The sequence below is a fragment of the Maniola hyperantus genome, chromosome 20 (assembly GCF_902806685.2).
Source record: "Maniola hyperantus chromosome 20, iAphHyp1.2, whole genome shotgun sequence".
NCBI lineage: Eukaryota > Metazoa > Arthropoda > Insecta > Lepidoptera > Nymphalidae > Maniola > Maniola hyperantus.
Window position 1 is genome coordinate 10,933,495 of NC_048555.1, and position 23,999 is coordinate 10,957,493.

General features: G+C 37.1%; 1 protein-coding gene across 1 annotated transcript in view; it reads right to left on the minus strand.

The window, feature by feature from the left end:
- Positions 1-23,999, minus strand: part of LOC117991798 (zinc finger SWIM domain-containing protein 4-like) — a 105,534-nt gene that overhangs the window by 13,622 nt on the left and 67,913 nt on the right. Inside the window, exons 2-7 of the mRNA XM_034979406.2 lie at positions 4,617-4,710; positions 4,159-4,286; positions 3,043-3,254; positions 1,490-1,570; positions 911-1,077; positions 339-459 (exon numbers count right to left, since the gene is read on the minus strand). Coding sequence (XP_034835297.1) covers positions 339-459; positions 911-1,077; positions 1,490-1,570; positions 3,043-3,254; positions 4,159-4,286; positions 4,617-4,710 — 803 coding nt within the window. The remainder of the gene's footprint in view (positions 1-338; positions 460-910; positions 1,078-1,489; positions 1,571-3,042; positions 3,255-4,158; positions 4,287-4,616; positions 4,711-23,999) is intronic.

Genomic DNA, 23,999 nt, shown 5'->3' on the forward strand with positions numbered 1-23,999 from the left:
ATAGTAGTATTTGAATAGAATAGAATAGAATAGAATAATGTTTATTCGAGGTATATAGGTGGTACATGGTGTAGGCAATATCGTCCTGTACAGCAGTGCAACTGCACCTCGAACAGGTAGGCCACTCAGCTTGTGTTGAGACGTCGGGCCCCTCAGACACAAACCCTACCCTGTGTTCTTCTTACTATTTAATTTTGTAACTGTGAAAACCTATTATTAGCTCCTAGTTACCTAATTTTAAGATTATTATAAGCTGTTAGTTTTCCAAAGAAAATAAAATAAAATATAGTAAGACAAAGAAAATCATTTTAATTGAAACCTTAATAAAGGTAACTTACCAATGGAAACGACCTATAATCCGGATCCTCAGTGGGACAGACTTCAACAGCAGACCACTTGTCCAACATATGCCTCCACTGCATCCTATGATGCTTGTTACTTCCGGGGTCCAGCACGATGCTGGAATAGAAGAGAGTAGAATAGAATGGAGTATATTTTTATTCAAGTAAACTTACAATTGCTTTTGAATCGTCAAATAATTTACTGATTCGGAATGCCGTTTTTATATAGAAGAACCAGCAGGAAACTCGGCGGTTGTTCTTTTCAAGTGATCAATCCATACTAATATTATAAATGCGAAAGTGTGTCTGTCTGTTTGCTAGCTTTTCAAGGCCCAACAGTTTAACCGATTTTGATTAAATTTTAATTCAATTCAAACCCCTTTAGTACCAAGTCAATTTTCTTTCACACTTTTCAAGTTAAGGGTGAATTTTCAAAAATTCTTTCTTAGCGGATGTCTACGTCATAATAGCTATTTGCATTCAAATATTCAGCTCAATCTGGCCAGTAGTTTGAGCTGTACGTTGATAAATCAGTCAGTCAGGCTTTTTTATAAAAGGAAGATTATTACCTGACCCACAAAGCCCCGAGTTGCTCCCACAGTTGCCTGCACTTCTCCGTCATCGGGGTGTTCTGGTTCCGCCATAGGAGCAACCGAGGGTCTGATAGGAACTGTTCAGTCATTAACATTAACATTCTTGGACCATTCGAGTCTTGTGCGCGGAGCATTTCTCGAACCTAAAAAGATAAAAATCTATCATCATCATGAGAACATTATGGAGAACTCCTAAGGACTCTAAGGCTGAGATTTATAGAGCGCACTTTGATTTTGCTCAGAAATAAGATTGAGTTAAAACGACAGATTTATGTGCTCTGTCTCGTTTTAACTCTGTCTTAAGTCTAAGCTAAGACAGAGTGCTCTCTATATTATGTAAATCTCACTGTCAGGGTCCTTCCACAATACTTGAAGTGCGACGTCGCATCAAGCGATTCCCACGATGCGCTGTGAGTTGTGGTATAATTTTAACATGTGATGCATGTCTCGTTTTAACTCAATCTTAAGTCTGAGCAAAGTCAAAGTGCGCTCTATAGATCTCAGTCTTAGATTGTAAGAGGTGAAATCGTAAGAGGGGTAAAAAAATGTTATTACCTTAGAAAATAAAGAATTTAGTTGCTTGTTTGCATTATAATAAGTTCCCTGTAATAAGTACGCTCGCACTTGTTCGCAGACCTGGAAATAAAAATAGAATATTTAGAAATATGCTTTACATTACAATCAAAATCTAAAAAAAATAATCAAACATTAATTTCTTCTCTTTCTCTTAAAAAACAGGTAATTTTAAGTTTAAAAAAAAAAAAACCAACTGCAGTTTGCATTTTTACAGCCCGCACATTAAAGCGCATGAAATGCGCCAATTTGTTTTTTTAATAATTTTATGTACCCAGTGACACTACCACTAGTGCCATCAGGACGAATCTAATGAGGTATCATTTATCCGGTAAGTAATTATGAGTGGACATGAGAACAGATATACACATACATAGTACATACATACATACAGGTCAAATCAAATCAAAATATGTTTTACTAGATGATGTCCGCGACTTCGTCCGCGTGGATTTATTTAGTTTTTAAAAATCCCGTGGGAACTCTTTAATTTTCCGGGTAAAAAAATAGCTTATGTCCTTCCCCGGGATGCAAGCAAGCTATCTCTGTTCCAAATTTCGGAATGTTCAAAATCGGTTGAAAAGATGGGCCGTAAAAAGCTAGCAGACAGACAGACACGCTTTCGCATTTATGATATCGTTGTCTAGAGGCAATAACCATTCAAATGCCATGTTCACAGACAAAAGGGGTACAGAGTCATCCGAAAAACACGTCCCTAATGACCAAGGTAATTATTGTCTTAACTGGGTTCATTGGACTGAGATTAATCTATATCCCCCAAGGTCATGATGTGGTGTGATGTGGTTTCTTGTCCGTGATGACGTCAAAAAATGGAGTTGTAATTTGTTTGAACGGATATTTCAACTTTCTATGATCGGACGTCGCAACACCAAATTTCAACTCCATCTGGGCGTTATTCCATCATTTCATTTCTGGAAACGTTTTGGCGGTTCCTCTGGTGCTAGAGTTCATGGGCGGTTTCCTCCCACGTATAACTAAATGCCTTCAAGGTAACGAGTGAATAGGCATCTTCTAGGCAAGCGCGTTCTAAGCTAGACCTCATGATTGCTCAGTATACGGCATGATTGTCGTCAAGTGCAAGACTATCTTGCAATTGAAAAATTGGTTCCGTACTACAGTCGTATTTTTTCGACATTTTGCCCGATAATTCAAAAACTATGATGCATAAAAGTAAATAAAAATCTGTTTTAGAATGCACAGGTAAAGCCCTTTCATATGATACCCCACTTGATAGAGTTATCTTACTTCGAAAATTGAAAATTCTAATTATTAGTTCATGACCACAATTTTTTTTTTGATGTAACCCAAAATGCACGGTTTTCAGATTTTCCCCTTATGTCTGCTATAAGACCTACCTATACCTGCCAAATTTCATGATTCTAGGTCAACGGGAAGTACACTGTAGGTTTCTTTACAGACCGATAGACAGACAACAAAGTGATCCTATAAGAGTTCCGTTTTTCCTTTTGAGGTACGGAACCCTAAAAACAGTTTAACGCTTGGAGAATTTATACCTGCTGCTCATCCAAGTGCCAAGCATGGTGCGCGTCGGGCGGAGGCCCGGCCGTGGGGTCGGGGGCTCCGCATATCCTGTTGATAGCTGATCTGGCCTGCAGCACCTCGTCAGCTAACCTCTGCGCGGTCGGCAGGACCTCTGTATGGTGTTCTGCTATTAGGTACTGGACGAACTTCTGTAGCTGCTGCCTGTCCATCTGGAGCAGGGTTTCTGGAATGGGAAAATGTTTTATTTTAGTGAAATATAGTCAAAGATCTCACTGGTTTAAGGGCGAAACGTTGAATCAAGTTCAAGGTATAGGACGGTCGAGATGCCGATCGGGGTGGATCTCAAACTTGATGATGCATGGTACAGCACTCCTAAACCATAGCGATTCACGAATTGTTCCTGGTGAAATAACATTGTAAATGCCGAGCATAAACTTTGTTATTGAATTCCAAGTCCCAACTTTTCAATCCTGATGCTGGAAGGTACTGAACTCCTAAGCCGTGTGGATTTGGAAAGTTTTGCTAGTGAATTAATATTTTAGGTACCAAGCAATGAGTACTTACACTAAAACTTTTGTTTCTACACGTGTATATATAAGGGGTAGTTTGAAAGTAGCGCCAGTGGTAGAAAAGATGAGGGGTAATAGGCTGGCATGGTATGGGCATATAATGCGGAGGGAAGAAAGCCATGTCACTAGAAGAATGTTAAGTATGCATGTGGAAGGAAAAAAGAGGAAAGGACGACCAAAGAAAAGGTGGATGGATTGCGTGAAAGAGGATATGCGTGAAAAAGAAGTGGATAATACGTTGACGAATGACAGGAATGAGTGGAAGAAGAAGACATGTTGTGCCGACCCCACGTAGCGTGGGATAAGGTAAGGAAGAAGAAGACGTGTATTATTGTATGTATGGAGTCAGCATACATATATTATACGAGCATAAAAACAGAAACTAGAAATCAAAGCGTGAAGCTCGCCCGACTTCAACATACATACACGTGTAGAAACAAAAGCTATTTTTTACTTTGTAGTGGTTTTGAAAGTCGGTTTTTAATTTATTTTTTTGATATGTAGATAAGTAAGTATTTAAAAATTGTGTAGTAGTAGGTTAGTCATTTGATAAATCACCTGATATAGGCACGCGCAGGCGCACGGAGTCTGCGTTTCGGATGCGGTAGAGGGCGAGCGCCACCACGTGCTGGCACCAGAATATGTCTCGCGCCTCGCAGCTGCATGTCACCCCGGTTATCTTGCATCTGGAATCAAGAACCTGCACTTTAGTCATTCAAATAGTTTGATTTATTGAAAATAGCGTATGTATTCGGATTGGATTATGGCCTCAATCTTTCTCAATCTGCCCCCCAATTGTGTAAGAATAACAATTTCATGGCTATCGCAATCAAGAAATTCTGCCCTTTGATTGGTTGATTCGCTGTTTACATTTTTTCACAGCCAATCAAAGGGCAGAATTCTTGACGATTGCGATAGCCATGAAATGGTTATTCTTACACAATTGGGGGGCGGGTAGGAAACCCGTGCTATGCCGGCGATGGGTTGAGGTGATGATATATACCAGGGAAGCATACCTGTCAAAGGAGACTGTGACCCTGTATAACCTCTCTGGTTCAGAGCAAGGCGGGATGGCTGCCGGCGCACGCACCACTCCACTGAGGTGGAACCCTGGAACAAAGGAACACATCCATTAGCTTTTTGTATAATTGAACATCCTATTTACTTTGAGTTAGGTATTGATTTTTAGGGCATGTTTTTTAAAAGCCTCATAGATGGCGCTGTTTATGCTTTAATCAAATCGCGTCGCTTACGCCTTTCTCCAAAAAGGTTTCTGCGATTTGTTTGGGAAACTAAAGTATACTTAGATATAATATTATGATAAGTATACTTAGATATATTATGATCTCTTAAGTCTTATACTCCCTGTCACTACTGCTCTACTATTCATTATTAGATACAAAACATGAAAAGCCAAACATCGGCCTTTAGAATGACATTTCGGCTTTGTGGAGCATTGTCTCTGTCACTCATACCTATATGACGTTTTGTCGGTCTTAACGACAGAGACAGTGCTCTACTGCTATCTCCTTCTAAAGGCCGATGTACATTACTTTCGGCTGTACTTATGAACTTAGTTCACCTTTTTCAAGCCTGCTACGGTATTTGAGGCTTTAAACCACAGAAAACTTGAATAGAAATAAGTTAAGCTGATTCATAGCTCCGTGCTATTGATGTCGAATGAGTTTTATTGGCCACCATAGGAGAATTTCAGCATAATAGCCATACCTTACACTCTAATACCTTCCAAAGCTTACCTTCAATGGGGTATCTAATGAATATTTTGTAAATATGTACGCAATTAAAATCGCGGCCAGTTTACAAAATGGCCGCCGATAATATCGTTTTAACGAGCCACGCTAAAAACTACGACTAATCGTGTTTATATCCTGTTATTGAATTCTAAACTTGGCGAATGGGTTAGGCACGAGGAAATCTAGGTGTATTTATTACTAGTTGAATCGCCCCGGCTATGTTCAGATGGAATTTCTGAAAACCCCTAGACGTAGGAGGGTAGTTAGTACCTACATACGTTTTGTACGACGAAGGTCGCTTTGAATTGTATTTTTACGAATATGAACAAGAATCGAATATCAGTACCCTTCAGTGCGAAAGTGTGTTTGTGTGTTGGTTTGTCCTTCAATCATGTCGCAACGGTGCAACGGATTGACGTGATTTTTTGCATGTGTATAGATAAAGATCTGGAGAGTGACATAGGCTACTTTTTATCCCGGAAAATCAAAGAGTTCCCGCGGGATTTTGAAAATCTAATTCCACGCGGACGAAGTCGCGGGCATCAGCTAGTACGTAATAAGTGCTCAAACACCCGTGGACCTCGGCCGTGGCGGTCCACACTATAGAGAGAACCTACATAAAATATCTCAATAGTTTCTAGCTAGACTTTGCATGAGTGAAATTTTCGAAAATCGGGAAAAATTTACAAAAATACTAAATATGTAGGTAGGTAGGTGCTTCTTCATTTTGGACCAATTTTTATACTTACCTTATTTGAAAAATGACGGACTTTCATACATTGCCTATGACCTGTTTTGACCGTCATGTAAGTTTTTAAAAACATAATTAATTTTTTTTTCAAAATTCCTAGGTTTTTGGCAATAAGTACATACCTAACTCAAAAACTACATTATCAAGTTTGCCGCTTTTTAGTAATAAGACGGCAGAAATGTTGTTCGGCTAGTTCAACTTAAAAATCGAATGCACAACGGTCTATTGTATTGCATTAAATTAAACAAAAATCACTCTCAAATTGGGACCAATTTGTAAAGAATTTCCTCACGACTGACTTAACTTGCAATCAACCATTTCGTCGGAATAAAGTGAGTCAGTCAGTCGCAGGAAATCACGATCGAAACTCAATTTAGTGCTCGTTGAACTTGGTAGAGCTGGAAACGTATTGGTACTCGAGAAAAAGAAGTTTTTTGACGAGAAAAAAACTCAAAAAGAATAAAACATGGCCGCGTTGGTACAGCTGCGACTCTGCGGCGATTTTATAACGTTGTTTTTTATAATGTGCGACTTTAGTAGTCGTAGTTTATATGGTACGACACGACAGAAAACTATAGCTGTTGTTTTTATCGTACGACTTTAGTAATCGTCGTTAAGTAACGACCCGACAGAAATCTACAGCTGTTAATTTTATCGTACATCTACTAAGCCAATCGCAGTTGCGTGAGAATAAAGTGAGTCAGTCAGTCGCAGGAAATCACGATCGAAACTCAATATAGTGCTAATTGAACTTGGTAGAGCTGGAAACGTATTGGTGGTACTCGAGAAAAAGAAGTTTTTTGACGAGAAAAAACTCAAAAAGAATAAAACATGGCCGCGTTGGTACAGCTGCGACTCTGCGGCGATGATTTCATAACGTAGTTTTTTATAATGTGCGACTTTAGTAATCGTTTATATGTGTGTCGTACCGTGTTATCGTGCTTACCTACTGGCCATTTAGCCTGCATTTACGAGAGGAAAGCTGGTTGTTTGTATCGATGACAATGAATTCAAGGTCATCATGATTAAAATATGTGTGTGCGGCAGCAATTTTTTTGATCTTTTGGATTATTTTCTTATATATTATATTATTTGATTATATTATTTTCGTACGTCTCTATCCTGGCACTTAAGAGAGCAGATACCATTTCTCTTACCGTATTTAGAAATCTCGGCGTACGATATTCTATCGAATCGACATCGTATCGTAATCGCCTTGTAAAAGATTCCTCATTTTCAATTCGTTATCGGCACGGGCACGTTCAATGCAGCTGATCATACACACTACATTACCAACTTTAATATAAACTCAATTTTACAGAACATAGGGTTGAAAATAGATTGAAGTAGGGCGACAGTATATAGCATTATGATGGGATTTTATTATCAACTCTATTCTGTAGGGATTAAGGGTGGATATAGCTGGGAGTGAGGGTGGGGTATATCAAATCGTGATGGTTCACAGTTGATGCGGATCGACGAGATCCAATCGACGATAATGGTTTGATTAGAATTGCTTTTACAGCTGTAGCCTGTATGTATGGTAGTTAGGTACCATTATTACTTGCATCATCATTATCATCATCATCATCATCATGATCAACCCATCGCCGGCTCACTACAGAGCACGGGTCTCCTCTCAGAGTGAGAAGGGTTTTGGCCATAGTCTACCACGCTGGCCATGTGCGGATTGGTAGACTTCACACACCTTTGAGAACATTATGGAGAACTCTCAGGCATGCAGGTTTCCTCACGATGTTTTCCTTCATCGTTAAAGCAAGTGATATTTAATTAATCAAAAACGCACATAACTCCGAAAAGTTAGAGGTGCGTGCCCGGGATTGAACCCCCAACCTTCGATTAGAAGGTGTTCTGTTGTATATTCGGCACGTGTATACTATAGTTATAGAAAGATACAGATGTAATACATATTTCTTCTCTGAGTAGACCTAAAATATTGAGTCGCCGCACATACTCGCCGAGTTTCTTGCTGGTTCTTCTCGGTAGGATAGGCATTCCGAACTAGTGGTAGATGCATCTGACGATTCAAAAATACTTGTAAAAGTTTAATTGAATTTTTTTTTTTTTTATTACAAGTCGGTGGAACCAACTCCTTTCGGCGGTGTTCCGACAGAATTCCTGAAGTCAGCAACGCATTGGCGGTTCTGCTGGTGTATGTTCTGTTGTCATTATCTTGCAGTGTTGCACATAAAAATGTTAAAATCTTGTACGATAGTACGGAACTCTTCGTGTGCGAGTTCGACTCGCACTTGGCAGGTTTTAATTGTGATGTAACCACAAATTCACGGTTTTCGGATTTTTCCTTTACTTGCGTTATAGGACATTGTTACTTACCTCATAATATTAGGTCAATGGGAAGTACCCTATAGGTTTTGATTCTTTTAATGGGTCTTGTCAGACATACAGACACTCACAACGAAGTGTACCTATAAAGGTTCCTTTTTTTGGACATACGGAACCCTTAAAAAGGCCGTTTTACAGGATATCACCAAAACCAGTCCAGCGTTTCCAGTAGCTGTTATAAAGATTATACTATTCAATGATATCACTAATTGATAATATGTACGTTGTTTGACAATATCAAATCAGTAACTTTTTATCAAACGTCAAAACGCGCACTTATGCGAGATTCTATGAAATACTGGAATGTGACGTCACATTATAGTGACGGATTTTTTTAGTTTAATCGATAATTTAAAATGGTTATTAGTTATTACACTTAAAACTATCAAATGGCGTGGATTTTACGTATTTTGGAAAACCCTCTATTTAATAATCACTGAGAAATAACTTATTTTTGATGCAGTCAAATACCCAATTCAGCAGTTGATCCCTACTCTCTAGATTCCCTCAATATGGAACGTGATTCCCGCACAAACATCTTCATAATATGAATACCGTACTCTAATCCTCATTCTGTACGGAACACGTAGATGGGTGTCTACTGAATTTTTAATCTAAGTAGAGCATGTGGAATTTTTGAATTAAGCTGCCATGTAATTTGATGCGGACTTGTTTTAATCTATACTATCTATACTTATATTATAACTAGCGACCCGCCCCGGCTTCGCATGGGTGCAATGTAGATACTAATGTGGTGTCATTGAGGTGTCATTGCTTCGGAAACTCTTAAATGAGAGGATTTTTTTCCGACCTAATTCACATTATTTCAATTTCTCTAGGGATCTCTAATTTTTTGAGAATTAAACTGTACCTATAAACCTTCCTCTTGAATCACTCTATCTATTGGTGAAAACCGCATTAAAATCCGTTGCGTAGTTCAAAAGATCTACGCGTTCATACATACATACAGACGCGGGAAGCGACTTTATTTTATACTATATAGAGAAGAGGTAAAGTTTGTAAGTTTATTTGTAGGGGGGTGATCTCTGAAACTACTAAACCGATTTTGAAAATTCGTTCACCAAACCTGAACGCTGGCAAAAACGAAGACAGTTGATAGTACTGATGATTACTGATATGATACCACAAAAAAACGCTAAAAAAATATAAAAAAGTCCTATAATTTTCTAAAAGTTTACGATATATTGCAAATAAAACATCTGAGTGACAGCAGAGGTCAACGACAAGAAGGGGCATTGACCTGAGTTTTGCACGCTATCCATTGCGGGTTTGAAAAATACTAAATCACTAAAACTGTAAATTAGATTTAAAAATTAATCATAAGTAGAAGTTTAAGCTAGAATAATATTACTTATTAGCCCATAGGCTAGATGGTAGTAGTAATAAAGCTGCCATTTTATAATGGTGCTTTATGGTAGGGGGAAAAAAAAAAACTAAAACTACAAAACGAGGCAAATGGTTATTGGTATTGGATTGTGTTTAGGTAGTATAACAATAACGCTAAGTTTTTGCCAGCGTTCTGGTTACACCATGTATACATAAGGTCACTATCATATGCATCGCACGTAGTGAATTTTTAATCCCCCTAAACTAGGAGTGGGTGAATTTTTGACGCGACACATAATTGGATGCGGACGCGCCGTGCGGTGGGCTTTAATAATGGATCCGGCAAATATTGGATTACCATCGGTTTTTACTGGATTTGGACGGGAATAGCGTTTCAGACAGCTTTGCATAACTATCAACGATCATGGCACACTTGCGGACTGACGATTCTTATTTTGTAACTAGCTTATGCTCGCGACTTCGTCCGCGTGGACTACACAAATTTCAAACCCCTATTTCACCCCCTTAGGGGTTGAATTTTCAAAAATCCTTTCTTAGCGGATGCCTACGTCATAATAGCTATCTGTATGCCCGGTCCGTTCAGTAGTTTGAGCTGTGCGTTGATATATCAGTCGGTCAGTCAGTCACCTTTTCCTTTTATATATTTAGATTTCAACCGAATTCAAAGAAAGAAAAGTCGAGTTACACTTTCAGTTATCTAAAAGTGAGTTTCAACGTTCAGTTATCTAAAAGTCGCTTCGATTCCCCCCTACAAGGTTATAGGTGTTGCAGTTTTATTTTCACATTTTAAAATACTTTGTCAGATTCAAAATCACTTTTATCCTTAGAATAACTAACAACTTTTAGCCAATAATTTTCAGTCAAAAGCAGTGTATTGTAAACCATTATAACTACAGTTAAATATTATTTACATCATTACATTGAAGGAAAAAATTATAAAGTTTTTAATTGGGCACTATTAATATTAAAGGATAAAAACTAAAATTTCGGAGAACTATAGCTGTTATCCATACTAATCCATACTTCCATACTAATATTATAAAAAGTGTGTCTGTCTGTCTGTCTGCTAGCCTTTCGCGGCCCATCCGTTCAACAGATTATGACGAAATTTGGTACTGAGATAGCTTGTGTCCCGGTTAAGGAAGGACATGGCTACTTTTTAACCTGGAAAATCAAAGAGTTCCCACGGGATTTTGAAAACCTAAATCCACGCGGACAAAGTCGCGGGCACCATCTGGTTTAATATGCCTATGTCCATATGGAGATAATCATTTTTTCCAATCAATGTTTAGAGTTTGTCTTCATAGTTTTAATATTATGGAAATACTTGTATTACCTCAAGTTGACGTTGAGGGCCTTAACGGTCTCTACATAGACCTATTAATTTTGCCTAAAGCTTTAACTTGATTTCACAAAAACCGGTAGAATTAAGTGTGAATTAAGCCTACCTATTGAGCCAAATATAGGCGTGAAAGCGGCTTTATTTAAATTTGTGATTATAATACAGTGTGCCACGAACTTTCTAAAGATGTTGCAACAAACAAAATACATATTTCCTATGTTTAATAAGTAATAACTAATCTAATAAGGGGCACGCACCTCTAACTTTTAAGAGTTATGTGCGTTTTTAAGTAATTAAAATATCACTTGCTTTAACGGTGAAGGAAAACATCGCGAGGAAACCTGCATGCCTGAGAGTGCTCCATAATGTTCTCGAAGGTGTGTGAAGTCTGCCAATCCGCACTTAGCCAGCGTGGTAGACTATAGCCAAAACCTTCCTCACTCTGAGAGGAGACCTGTCCTCTGTAGTGGGCCGGTGATGGGTTGATCATGATGATGAATCTAATAAGTAATATACTACTCAAAAATTAACATTTTCAACATTGTGATATTTTAAATCATACTAGTGCTTATATGCAAAAGTGTGTCTGTCTGCTAGCTTTTCACGGCACATCCGTTCAACCAATTTTGTACAGAGTTAGCTTACATCTCGGGGACGGACGTAGGACTCTTTGTCCCGGAAAATCAGATAACTATAACGACGTAGGCTTACACTAAGAAAGGATTTTTGAAAGTTTAATCCCCAAGGGAGGAAAATATGGGTTCGTTATTTGTACAAAAGTTTATTCGTTTTGGAGTTATGGTATATCCATGAAAATTGGTATTTAGCAGGTTTGGCATTAAACAAATGTTTAAGTAAAGAAAATGGAAATAGTTGTTTTTTGTCAACCCTGGAGTCTGGACCCTGGCAGGCATTTAGATGACGGTTGAAAATGAAGGACAACGTGTTGAACGACTTTCGGAAATTCGAGAAAAATTGTAAAAAGGGGAATTTCACATGCAGGTAGAGGGTTATACAAGAATTGGTCTAGGCTACACGGGGTTTTTAAAACCTAATTCCACGTGGACGTAGTCGCGGGTTAATTATACATAATATATCTCAATAATCAAATTGCTATACCTAATAGGTATTTAGATGAAAAATTTAATTACAAGCTGTTTTTTTTCTAACTTTTTTAATAGGCATAAAATTCTCCGCACCATAAACCAACCGAAACCGGTAATTTTTGGGAAAAAACACCATAAATCTACATGAGTAATAACAGTATGAGCCGTGCGCTATTCGTTTTTATTTACGACTGTACCTACCTACTTGTTTCACATCCAGCCCCAAGTCATAACTTTTGTGCCTGACTGTATTGTGTGATTTTTTTTTAATATTTTTATCTGTGTCGGCTTTTATAGTTCTTTGTTGTGAATATATTGGTAGCTTTGGCCTTGTTTAAAAGTTTAATTTGTAATGGTTTATTTCAAGTTTATTTCAATGCCGTATGTCAGGTACAATGAAAGAATATGGCAGTTTTTTAGGGTTCTGTACCTCAAAAGGAAAAAAAGAAACTTATACAATACAATATGTCGTTAAACCACGAAATAAGCTTAGAATCCTAAGTAAAGGAAAATATCCAATAATCGTGAATTTGTGGTTGAAATATTATCACCATACAGGGTGTAACCAGAACGCTCGCAAAAACTTGTATTGTTATACCTATTACCTAAACACAATCCAATACCAATAAACATTTGCCTCATTTAGTAATTTTAGTAATTTAGTATTTTTCAAACCCGCAATGTATAGCGTGCAAAACTCGGGTCAATGCCCCGCCTACGACGCGGCATTGACCCCGAGTGACCTACTTACGCAACGTTCATTGACCTCCAGATTGAGTCAGATGTTTTATTTGCAATATAATATCGTAAACTTTTACAAAATTTTAGGGTTTTCAATATTTTTTTCGCTTTTTTTTTCTGTGGTACCTATCATATTATGACGGATGACAGAAGTGAGTGGAAGAAAAAGGCATGTTTGCCGACCCCATGGAGCGTGGGATAAGGTACGGCAGAAGAAGAAGAAGAAGAAGAAGATATCAGTAATCATCAGTATTATCACCTGTCTTCGTTTTTGCCAGCGCGTGGTTACACTCAGTAAATACCTACCTAACCTACCTCAATAAATCCTAATATGTATAGATTTTACATACGCGTGTATTACGTATAGTAGGTAGCTTCTGTCTTCACATTGGTCTTAAGTACATGATACCTAGTACCTACCTAGTACCTATACATTATTATGAGAGTTTATAATTAGAACTCAATAGATATATAGGTATCATAACATAAACAGTATCGTATCGTAATATTATTATTAGCTAATTTCCATTAGATGGCCCACTTTCGAGCTCAAGACGTTTATGTGTGGGTGACTCGATTCAAACCGGTTTGTTTACATTAATCATTGTGTGCACCGCGCGTCTGTGTGAGTCATGTTCTCTTTACGTCACATTGTTTACATCTGTGCTGGTGTGCGTGGAATGCCGTGGAGTGGATTGGGACTGTTTGGAGGTGTGCGTGCAGGGCTAGGGCTGTCACCAGTTTTTTTTATCTATATATAAAAGGAAAAGGTGACTGACTGACTGATCTATCAACGCACAACTCAAACTACTGGACGGATCGCGCTGAAATTCGGTCTGCAGATAGCTATTATAATGTAGGCATCCGCTAAGAAAGGATTCTTCAAAATGCAACCCCTGAAGGGATAAAATTTACAGGGGTAAAGTTTGAAGTTTGTATGAAAGTCTGTCAGTTTTGAAGTGTCTATAAAGAAGTTTTGTAGTTAATATTTTTGCAATTGCCAGTATGACATATTTTATTAAGCTCATATGTTAAAATCTCATAGTTAAAGATCAACAGGGTGTAAAATAGGGGTTTAAAATTTTATGTAGTCCACGCGGACGAAGTCGCGGGCATAAGCTAGTTAATAATATAAAGTTTTTAAGCCCTTAAATTAAGAGAGAAATGAAGGTGGACGTTACTTTAAAACTGGAATTCATAGTCAAGATAGGGGCTTCTTTGAAGATGATTCAAACGACATGTGTCATATTCAATCTTTATGCAATGCATTAAGGTTGTTTATAACCTATGTCGTCTGAATCATCCTCTAAAGAAGCCCCTATCTTGACTATAAGTCCATTTAGTTCCTGAAAAGCCGGAAACGTATTGGTGGTTCCTCTAGTGCTGCAAAATGCAAATTTTAATAGGCGGCGGTAATCACTTGTTACATCAGATGACCAGCCTGCTCGTTTGCTCGCAAATTAATTATAAAGAAAAAGATCATAAAAGATCTTTCACTGCTAAACAACTGTAATATATGATACTAGCTTATGCTCGCGACTTCGTCCGCGTGGACTATACAAATTTCAAACCCCTATTTTACCCCCTTAGGGGTTGAATTTTCAAAAATCCTTTCTTAGCGGACGTCTACGTCGTAATAGCTATCTGCATGCAAAATTTCAGCTCGATCCGTCCAGTAGTTTGAGCTGTACGTTGATAGATCAGTCAGTCAGTTAGTCAGTCACCTTTTCCTATTATATATTTAGATTTTTTGCATTCTTAAAATAAAATACTAGAATGAAAGAAACATTTTAAAAGAACATTTAGGTTTTATCGACTTTGTCGTTTGGGCAAGATCAGATGGGATGAGAACCACAAACCGCTACTTGTTACTGTATCATTTAATTTTTATTGTACTTAACATTTTAAAAAAACATTTTTGAAAATCTTACAATAACATGTAATAACTGTAGTAGGCACGCTCTGGACCGCACGTTGTTTTTTATGCTTGTCCACGCAAATTTCATTTATTTATCAATTTACTTAGAGTTTAGATAAATAAATAAAATACGCGTGGCAGCTGGCAGCCCTAGATTGTAAACGTCACGTGGGCAGAGCGGGCACGTGCGCGTGTGGGTGTGTTCGCGTGCCGACGTGACGTCACTAGCATTTCGTCACAAGCGGCGCTTTGCCCCTGTGTGCGCGATGTCTACGTTCCGCATATATAGGCATGGCGTGCATCTGTGTGCACCTCGTCAAGTCAATGTTACATTTTTGTGACCTTAACCGTAGACATTTCGCAAGAGCTGTCCTTTACGTAATTGTCGCACCTAGCTTCATTAATTCTTGGTTACTAAGTAACTGAATACAAATTGAGCATTATGACAAAGTCAGACAATGTAATGGACAAATTACAAATTACAAAGTTGGAATGAAAAACAAAAGACCGCATCGGTGCAATTGAAGGAAATTCCTTACATACACGCATGTTTTTTAAAGGAATGTTTTATATGGCCGAAGCAAAGAATTTTTAAGTATCTAGTAGTGCCTAAAAGAATTATTAATTCTAAAATCATAATCATCTTTTGTAATACACATTATGCAAATAAAAAAATTCTAATTTCTAATCCATGGGCCGAAGCCATAAAATAAGATTGGCTTCTTTTAAACACGAATGACTAATATTCCCCTTTCCTCTCCAACTAAGCGTAAGGCTTGTGCTAGGAGTAGATACGTACGACAATAGTGCAACGGGCGGGGTTTGAACCGTCGACCTTTCGGTTTTCAGTCCACTCTTTTACCGGTTGAGCTATGAAGTCTCCAATTCTGTTATGTAAGTAGGTACTAGGTAGGTAGGTTTCCCCTTAACAAACTTCTAGACTCTAGTGTACCTCTCTAGGATTAGGCAAATAGATTCTGAGCTTAGATTCCGAGTAAGAATTATTATTTTAGTTAAGTAAACCAAAGATAATTAACTAATCACAAATAAAATTATTTATCTGAGCTTAGATTCCGAGTAAGAATTATTATTTTAGTTAAGTAAACCAAAGATAATTAACTAATCACAAATAAAATTATTTATCTCTGGTAAAATTTATTAGAAAAAATATTGTTTAATTTTGTAGGATGTTCGAATCCCACTTCTGATGTTTGACTCTGCTGCTTCTGGCAAATACATTCTGTGAAGTACCTACTATGTACTGGTAGTAAAACTAAAAAGTAAGCCCTGTGTAAAAGTAAACCCCCCGAGTGCGGGTGAAGTGTGGGTGTGCAGGGTGTCCCCCCGCCTCATACCCCGATTGCCATCTCGACTATCGCGGACCATAAATAACCCGCGATTTACAGAATTTAAATAAGAAACACAAATATTTTATACTTTTGTTAATTTTATATGCAACCCTACCGTATTATAATTTAGGTAGGCAGTCGGCAGTCGGCAGTCAGTACCACATTTATTTTGTAACAAGTGTTTTTGAATGCACTGCCATCTGTGACGGTGCGTCGCGAATTGTGAGGGGGGCGGACATTGTTACATTTTGTATGCAGTCTGGGATATAGATTCTGCTTTTTTTGTTTTCTGCGTTTATAATTTCTTTACTGAAGAGATACAGATTCTGAGCTATAACAAACTATATTAAAACTATATTGAATAAAGTAACGCAATTTTTATATTTAAACTAAAGATATGCGTGAAATAGGTACATAGAAATATACGATGTAATATATACCTATTTCGTGTGAAAAGTTTATTATGGCGTACACGATAACCTGTAAGATTTTACTTTACGCTAAAAATTCAATCCAGGGACTTAATCACAAAAAAAAAAAAAATTTGTGGTAATTAAAAAAAAAAATTGTATTTTTTTACAAATATTTTTTTTTAATACATCGCAATATAATTTTAGTTATGTAATTTTGATCATATTTCTTCCCCCAGTGAGTAGGTACACTTGTACGCCTATTAAAATATTCTACATTATAATCTGCAGTGCCCCATCGGCCATCATTCGTGTGTGATAAGACCTTACGACACCTGTATGTGATAAAACAATCAAGCCATTGACAACTAAAATAAACGAATAAGAAATTATTTGTTGTTTTTTCGCCATGTACATCTCTCCCTTTATTATGAGCAAGGTTTAAGTTCTTCTACTTTACAATCCGCAAGGCCCCATCAGCTGTAATTAAAGGTCTTTGATAAGTCGTGTGGTGCGGGGCTAATAGACTTACGACACCTGCACGGCTAGCATGGGCCGAAGATAAAAATTATATCCCCCGATTTTATCCACCGGACAGGAGATAACATTAACTTCTCCACCCCTCAGAGCACGGCAACAGGGGAGAGGAGAAGTTTATCCCCGTTTGTCATTTCACGGGGACTCGGGGGACTATTTATCCACCGTCTATAGCATGGGGCCAAATAAAAGAAGATAAACTGTCCTTTTTTGACATTTGAGAGGGATAATTTTATCCTCGAGATTTGAGGTGGGTATAATGCTCATAGAACTTTAACTCAATTATTAAAAGATCAAAAAACATGTCTCGCGCTTTCTTTATTGTTTTGAAATAGAGAATTTAGAACGAAAATAACATGAGCACGTAATTAGTGATGGAAGTAATCCCTTTGAATTTCCCGACGCTGAGTTCCAACACTTGTTTCGGATGGACAAATATTATGTGCTGTACTTGTGCGAGCAGCTTAATGAAGCACTAAAGCCGATTAATTCGGTGGATGGATTCATAAAAGTAAGTAAGTACTTACCTATTACCTAAAACCATCTTGTGCAAACGAATAGGTACCTAATTTAGGTTACCTACTTAGGTAGGTAGTAGGTACCTACAAATAGGTCCTACATGCGGCTATTCTCTATTTATTCTACGTCCTCACATCTATAAGACTCTTGGCAGATGGTAGTTACCAGTGAGATACAAGTCAAGGTCATGGGATGACTATTGCCCGCGACTTCATCTGTGTGGATTTAGGTTTTGAAAATCCTGTGAGAACTATTTGATTTTCCAGAATAAAAAGTAGCCTGTGTCCATCCTCGGGATGTAAGCTAACTGTGTAGGTACTAAATTTCATCTAAATCGGTTAGACTAGCTTTTCACAGCCTGTTGGGCTGTGAAATCAGACAGACAGGCAGACACACTTTCGCATTTATAATATTAGTATGGATTATTGGAAATATAAAATAACACAATGACTCATTATAATAAAATCATTTATTTGAACAAAATAGGCAGGAGTCTAATTTATCAAAACAATTCTTAAATTAAAGTACACACCTATATCATAGTTAAATATATAATGATACACAAACACAATAACACTTTACAAATTATAATGGTTCATCATAAGTGTTTTGTAAGAGTAAATATGTTAGCCTATTATACTTTATAGACCATTTCAGTATATCCACTTACTCTTAATTTATTATTATTGAAAATCATTAATGTATAAATTGTATATTTCAGAATTCCAATGGAACAACCAAAGGACAGACTAGAAAATGTAACAAATAAAGAAATCTCACATATCTATGGATCAAACCAGACTGCTAACTGTTGCCCGACAATAAAAGGGAAAAAGGGATGGAATAATAAATACATATTTGCATTAAAATATATTTCTTTAAGTACCTATTACCTAAAACCACCTTGTGCAAACCCATCCTTATATCTACTACTACTACTAGGGTTCTGTAGGGTACCAATGGGACCCTATTACAGTCTCAGCTCTCCATCTGTCTGTCTCCTGAAACGTAACAGGCTAAAGTTGAAATTTTGTACTTATTTCTATTGCTGCTATAACAAAAAATAAGTTTCTTCAAAAAATAATTTTGCTTTAAGTACTCTTTCTGTGTGATTGAGTAACAAACACAAACTCTTAGGCATAATATTAGGAATACCAATTAAAACAATGCTTATTTGGATGTACACAAATCTCTGATGTTAACTTAACAGATCTAAAAGTACACTATTATCCTTAAGAAAAGGAAGTAACAAGTTTAATGTTCAATCAAACCACACTGCCATAGAATAACTTCCTATATTCATAACTATTTACAAATTACAAAAATGTACATATCCTCTACTTACTTTTTATTTATTTATTGGCATTTATAGGAAAACCACTCGGGGCTATTGGTTTTATAAAGTACCCACTGTGTACAAAGTGGGTTAAACGACAGTCTCACCATAGTCCACCACCGACACTTCAAAGATTTCCTGCCATAAGATAAAAAACATTGGCTTGACATGCTTATAAAGAAATTAGGTTAGTTTAATAGCTCAAACCATACCAGCTTAACCAATTTTAAGTGATATTGAACTCTTCTCAGTGGAGTGTGCTGAACTGTTAGTTATATCATCATCTCAAACAATAATGAAAATATTTTATGTTGATAAGATGTGTACCTAACTTACCTATTCCAATAGGTAGGTACCTAAAGTTATTTTGGGTTTGTTATACAAGACACACATTTAATAGAACTAAATTAATACACGCATCTCTCTGGCTGGCCCATTATGGAGTCTTCAGGTCCAATTCCTGTTGAGCATTTATGCCCAACAGTGATAATTAATATTGAACACTTATGTGCTCATATATGTGACCGACGGCACTATTGAGACATTTCCCGGTGGTCCTACATCCCGAGCTGCCTCATCATACTTGTCAGTCAGTGGCCAGTGCCCTTCTTCAAGTACATATTTCCATGTCTGCAAATAAAACAACAATTTATGCATTTCTTTGTCGCTAACAATATCAATATATTATCACTTCAATTTTGTGTACTGACTAACACAAATTGTCTTTGTGATACTTACTGTGATAGCTAGGAATTTCTACTATTCGATTATTTTTTAATTTGGATAATTCAAAAGTGGAGTTAGGTTAGGTAAACACAAACAATAACAATACTTACGTGCATAATCTTCTGTGAATGTTTTTTAAACTATTTTACGGCTCCGGCTTCTAGCTCTTTTAAAATAAAAAGCAGCCACAGACGAGTTACGAGTAACGAAAACGAGCAAAATCAAAAGCACAGATAAAAAATAATAACACTTTGACATTAACCGAGGACTAGTCTTTCCCCGCCTTATCACCGGGGATAATTATATCCAACCCTGTGCCCATGCTCGGAGAGTGGAAATAACTATCGGAGGGGATAAAATTTTTATCCTTTCCTCGGGGAGAAAATTTCCCGGCCCATGCTAGGCCTGCTGTGGAGGACAGGTGCTTCCGTGCTTCGTGACACGCCCGTATTAACTGCCTAAAAATAACTGACAAATCTGTAAAAATAACTGTAAAAATGACTTTAACTACGATTTTAATTTTACAAAGCACACGAGGGTCAATAGAAATAATGCTCTGCAAAATGTGACACAAATGCAACGTAAGAACTCGTCACATTTGATCTACACGTAAACAAAGTACGGATCCCTTGAATCCTTAGATTAAGGACTAAAATCATACTTTTGACATGTCAGTTGAGACTAGAGCAAATATGGCGAGACCTCACTCGAACAATTTTCCACTTGTCTTCTTGACATCTTGTCAGCGATAGGTATCATATTTGCATTAATAATCACAAGCGCAATGTAATATTTAATTCTGTCACCACATACATATCACACTCGGCTTTTGTCCGCTTGACAGATGTCACTTTTTTATCAGACAGGTAAGTACTCAAAATGGCGAGGCCTTTTTAAAATGTGCTTTAAATACGTACCTGTCATACTCGACTAGGGTCACCAAAACACGAATTTAAATTTTAAACATGGTTCGCTGATATAATATCACCGACTTTATCTCACGATATTTAAATATCAGGTTTATATATCGGATATAATATATCAAAATAGTCGGACATCAGTACCCTAATAGTACTACTAATATTATAAATGCGAAAGTGTGTTTGTTTGTTGGTTTGTTAGTTTGTCCTTCAATCACGTCGCAACGGTGCAACGGATTGACATGATTTTTTGCATGGGTATAGATAAAATAAAAGAGTTACCACGGGATTTTCAAAAAACCTAATTCCACGCAGACGAAGTCGCGGGCATCAGCTAATTTTTTAATATTTATTTTGAATCATTCATTACAATATAATTTTAGTTGTGGCCGCCAATAATAACTAATTACTAATTAACATTGGACTGAAAAATTGTTGCTTTGTTGTTGACTTGTTTTGTTTCAAGAGTTTTCCCGCTTATTTTTACCACAGTAGGTTTTAATAATAACGAAAAAGGTAAACAGGCATAATCTGACCCGCTATGTGAAAAGTGGCGGACATGAACCAAATTAGTTTTAAATCAAGGATAATATTGTAACCTTTCAGTATATATAAATATATAGTATAATTTGATTCAAAATCGATGGGGGAAAAAAGTTATTAAATACTAGCTGATCCCCGCGGCTTCGCCCGCGTAGATTTAGGTTTTTAAAGATCCCGTATAGCCTATGTCACTCAGGAATAATGTAGCTTTCTACTGGTGAAAGAATTTTTAAAATCGGTTCAGTAGTTCTAAAGATTACCCCCTACAAACAAACTTAACGACATTACCTCTTTATATAATACAACGGGCCGTGCAGCAGAAATCGTAATAATAAGTAAAATAAGTAACTTTTCTGGTTGATTTTTTACACCTTGTGTCCGAAAAACCCAAATATCTTACGGAACCCTATTTTTTTCCAAAATAAAATATAGCCTATGTTACTCGTGGATAATGTAGCTTTCGAATGGTGAAAGAATTTTTAAAATCGGTCCAGTAGTTTTTGAGCCTATTCAGTACAAACAAACAAACAAACAAACAAAGTTTTCCTCTTTATAATATTAGTGTAGAAGTGTAGACAACGGGCCGTGCAGCAGAAATCGTAATATTTTAATTTCGCCATAACTTCAAAACCAAACGTCCAATTTTAATCATTCAAAGACCAAATATTATCTCCATAAACTGTTCTTAGTGATGAAATCATTTATTTTGATAAGGATTAATAGCATGAGTAAAATAAACGCGTTTAAATGTAGTCCAAAAAAAATTCAAGATTTTTAAATAAAAAAATGGTTGCTGTGCCTCACTCGACATAGATGGGTATAGTGTGTCGCGGACTTTTTTGTAGATATTTATAAGATCTACAATTAATTAGAACATTTTATGGTTCTATCTTTTATAGTTTAGGCAGCGTACGCAAAATAAGTAACTTTTCTGGTTGATTTTTTACACCTTGTGTCCGAAAAACCCAAATATCTTACGGAACCCTATTTTTTTCCAAAATAAAATATAGCCTATGTTACTCGTGGATAATGTAGCTTCCGAATGGTGAAAGAATTTTTAAAATCGGTCCAGTAGTTTTTGAGCCTATTCAGTACAAACAAACAAACAAACAAACAAAGTTTTCCTCTTTATAATATTAGTGTAGATTGAAAAGAGTTTAAATCAATATTTTTTCTTTCATTTTATAAAAATCATTTCAATTTTCTCGTGATTCCCATGACCCACAACAACGTGACCTATGTCATTGTAGATTAGAGCTGTATTTGAATAGGTATCATATTAGTAATATTAGTATTTGAATATATATAATTACTAGCAGTGGCGTGCACAGGAGTTCAAGCCAGGGTATGCATTTAGGTATGAACTTACGGCTGGTTATAATGAAAAATAAGCATTGATTTATTACAATGAGGGTAAGCAGTGCGTTTATGCCTCTATAAGCTGCACGCCACTGATTACTAGGTGATGCCCGCGACTTCGTCCACGTGGATTTAGGTTTTTAAAAATCCCGTGGGAACTCTTTTCTCTTTTGGGATAATAAGTAGCCGAAGTCCTTCCCCGGGATGTAAGTTAACTCTATATCAAATTTTATCAAAATCGGTTAAACTGTTGGGCCGTGAAAAGCTAGCAGACAGACAGACAGACACACTTTCGCATTTATAATATTAGTATGGATACATACTGTTAATGATTTCGCTTGTGTCCGCCGCCGTGGGTATGGTTTCCATACTAAGATGCCCGTTTACCTTAAGAATTTTATTTAAAAAAAAATATTTTTTTAGGTGACACCCCTGACGGTTGCCAAAGTAGACGACCCCTTGTTTAATGCATGCTAAATGATATCCGGACATACAATTTATTGCTCGTAGCGCGCAAATGTTTTCACCATGACCAGTGGACGTTGAAAGCCAAGTGCAACATGTATGCGGGCCAGATGCTACATAGAGGACTCTTTAAGTAAATAAGCAAAGGATATGTTTACACCACAAATATAGAGCTCCTTTATTAGGCTAGTTGATAACTCTTTAATTTAAACGGGATAAAAATTAGCCTAATTATGTCAATTGACTTATATATTACTTCGTATGGACAGGGTTATGGAACAAACAAAATGGCACCGAATCACTGGTGCTTATGCACCAATGCAACCTCGCTGACGTCTGGATTTCACGGGTCGTTCATTAGTATCTAAGGGGTGGCGCTGAATTATTTGGTTTCTAAACCGTGAAAAATTTTGTTCGCTTGACCATATCTTGTCATTTATATCGGTGCCTATGTCACTCTCGTCTCTCGTCTCGTAACTTAACCCATGCAAAAAATGACGTCAATCCGTTGCTCTGTTGCGACAAACCAATAAACCAACAAACGAACACACTTTCGCATTTATAATATGGGTGGTGATTTATGCTGCATGGGATGCGCTGGGGCCATTGCGCCTGCGTCGATTTACGCACCTCAATAAATACCTTCAGTTCGTTGGTTATTATCATCAACCCATCGTCGCCGGTCCACTAACGTGCACGAACTTCACACACCTATTATGAGAACATTATGAACAACTCTCAGGCATGCAGGTTTCCTCACACCTTTGAGAACATTATGAACAACTCTCAGGCATGCAGGTTTCCTCACACCTTTGAGAACATTATGAACAACTCTCAGGCATGCAGGTTTCCTCACACCTTTGAGAACATTATGAACAACTCTCAGGCATG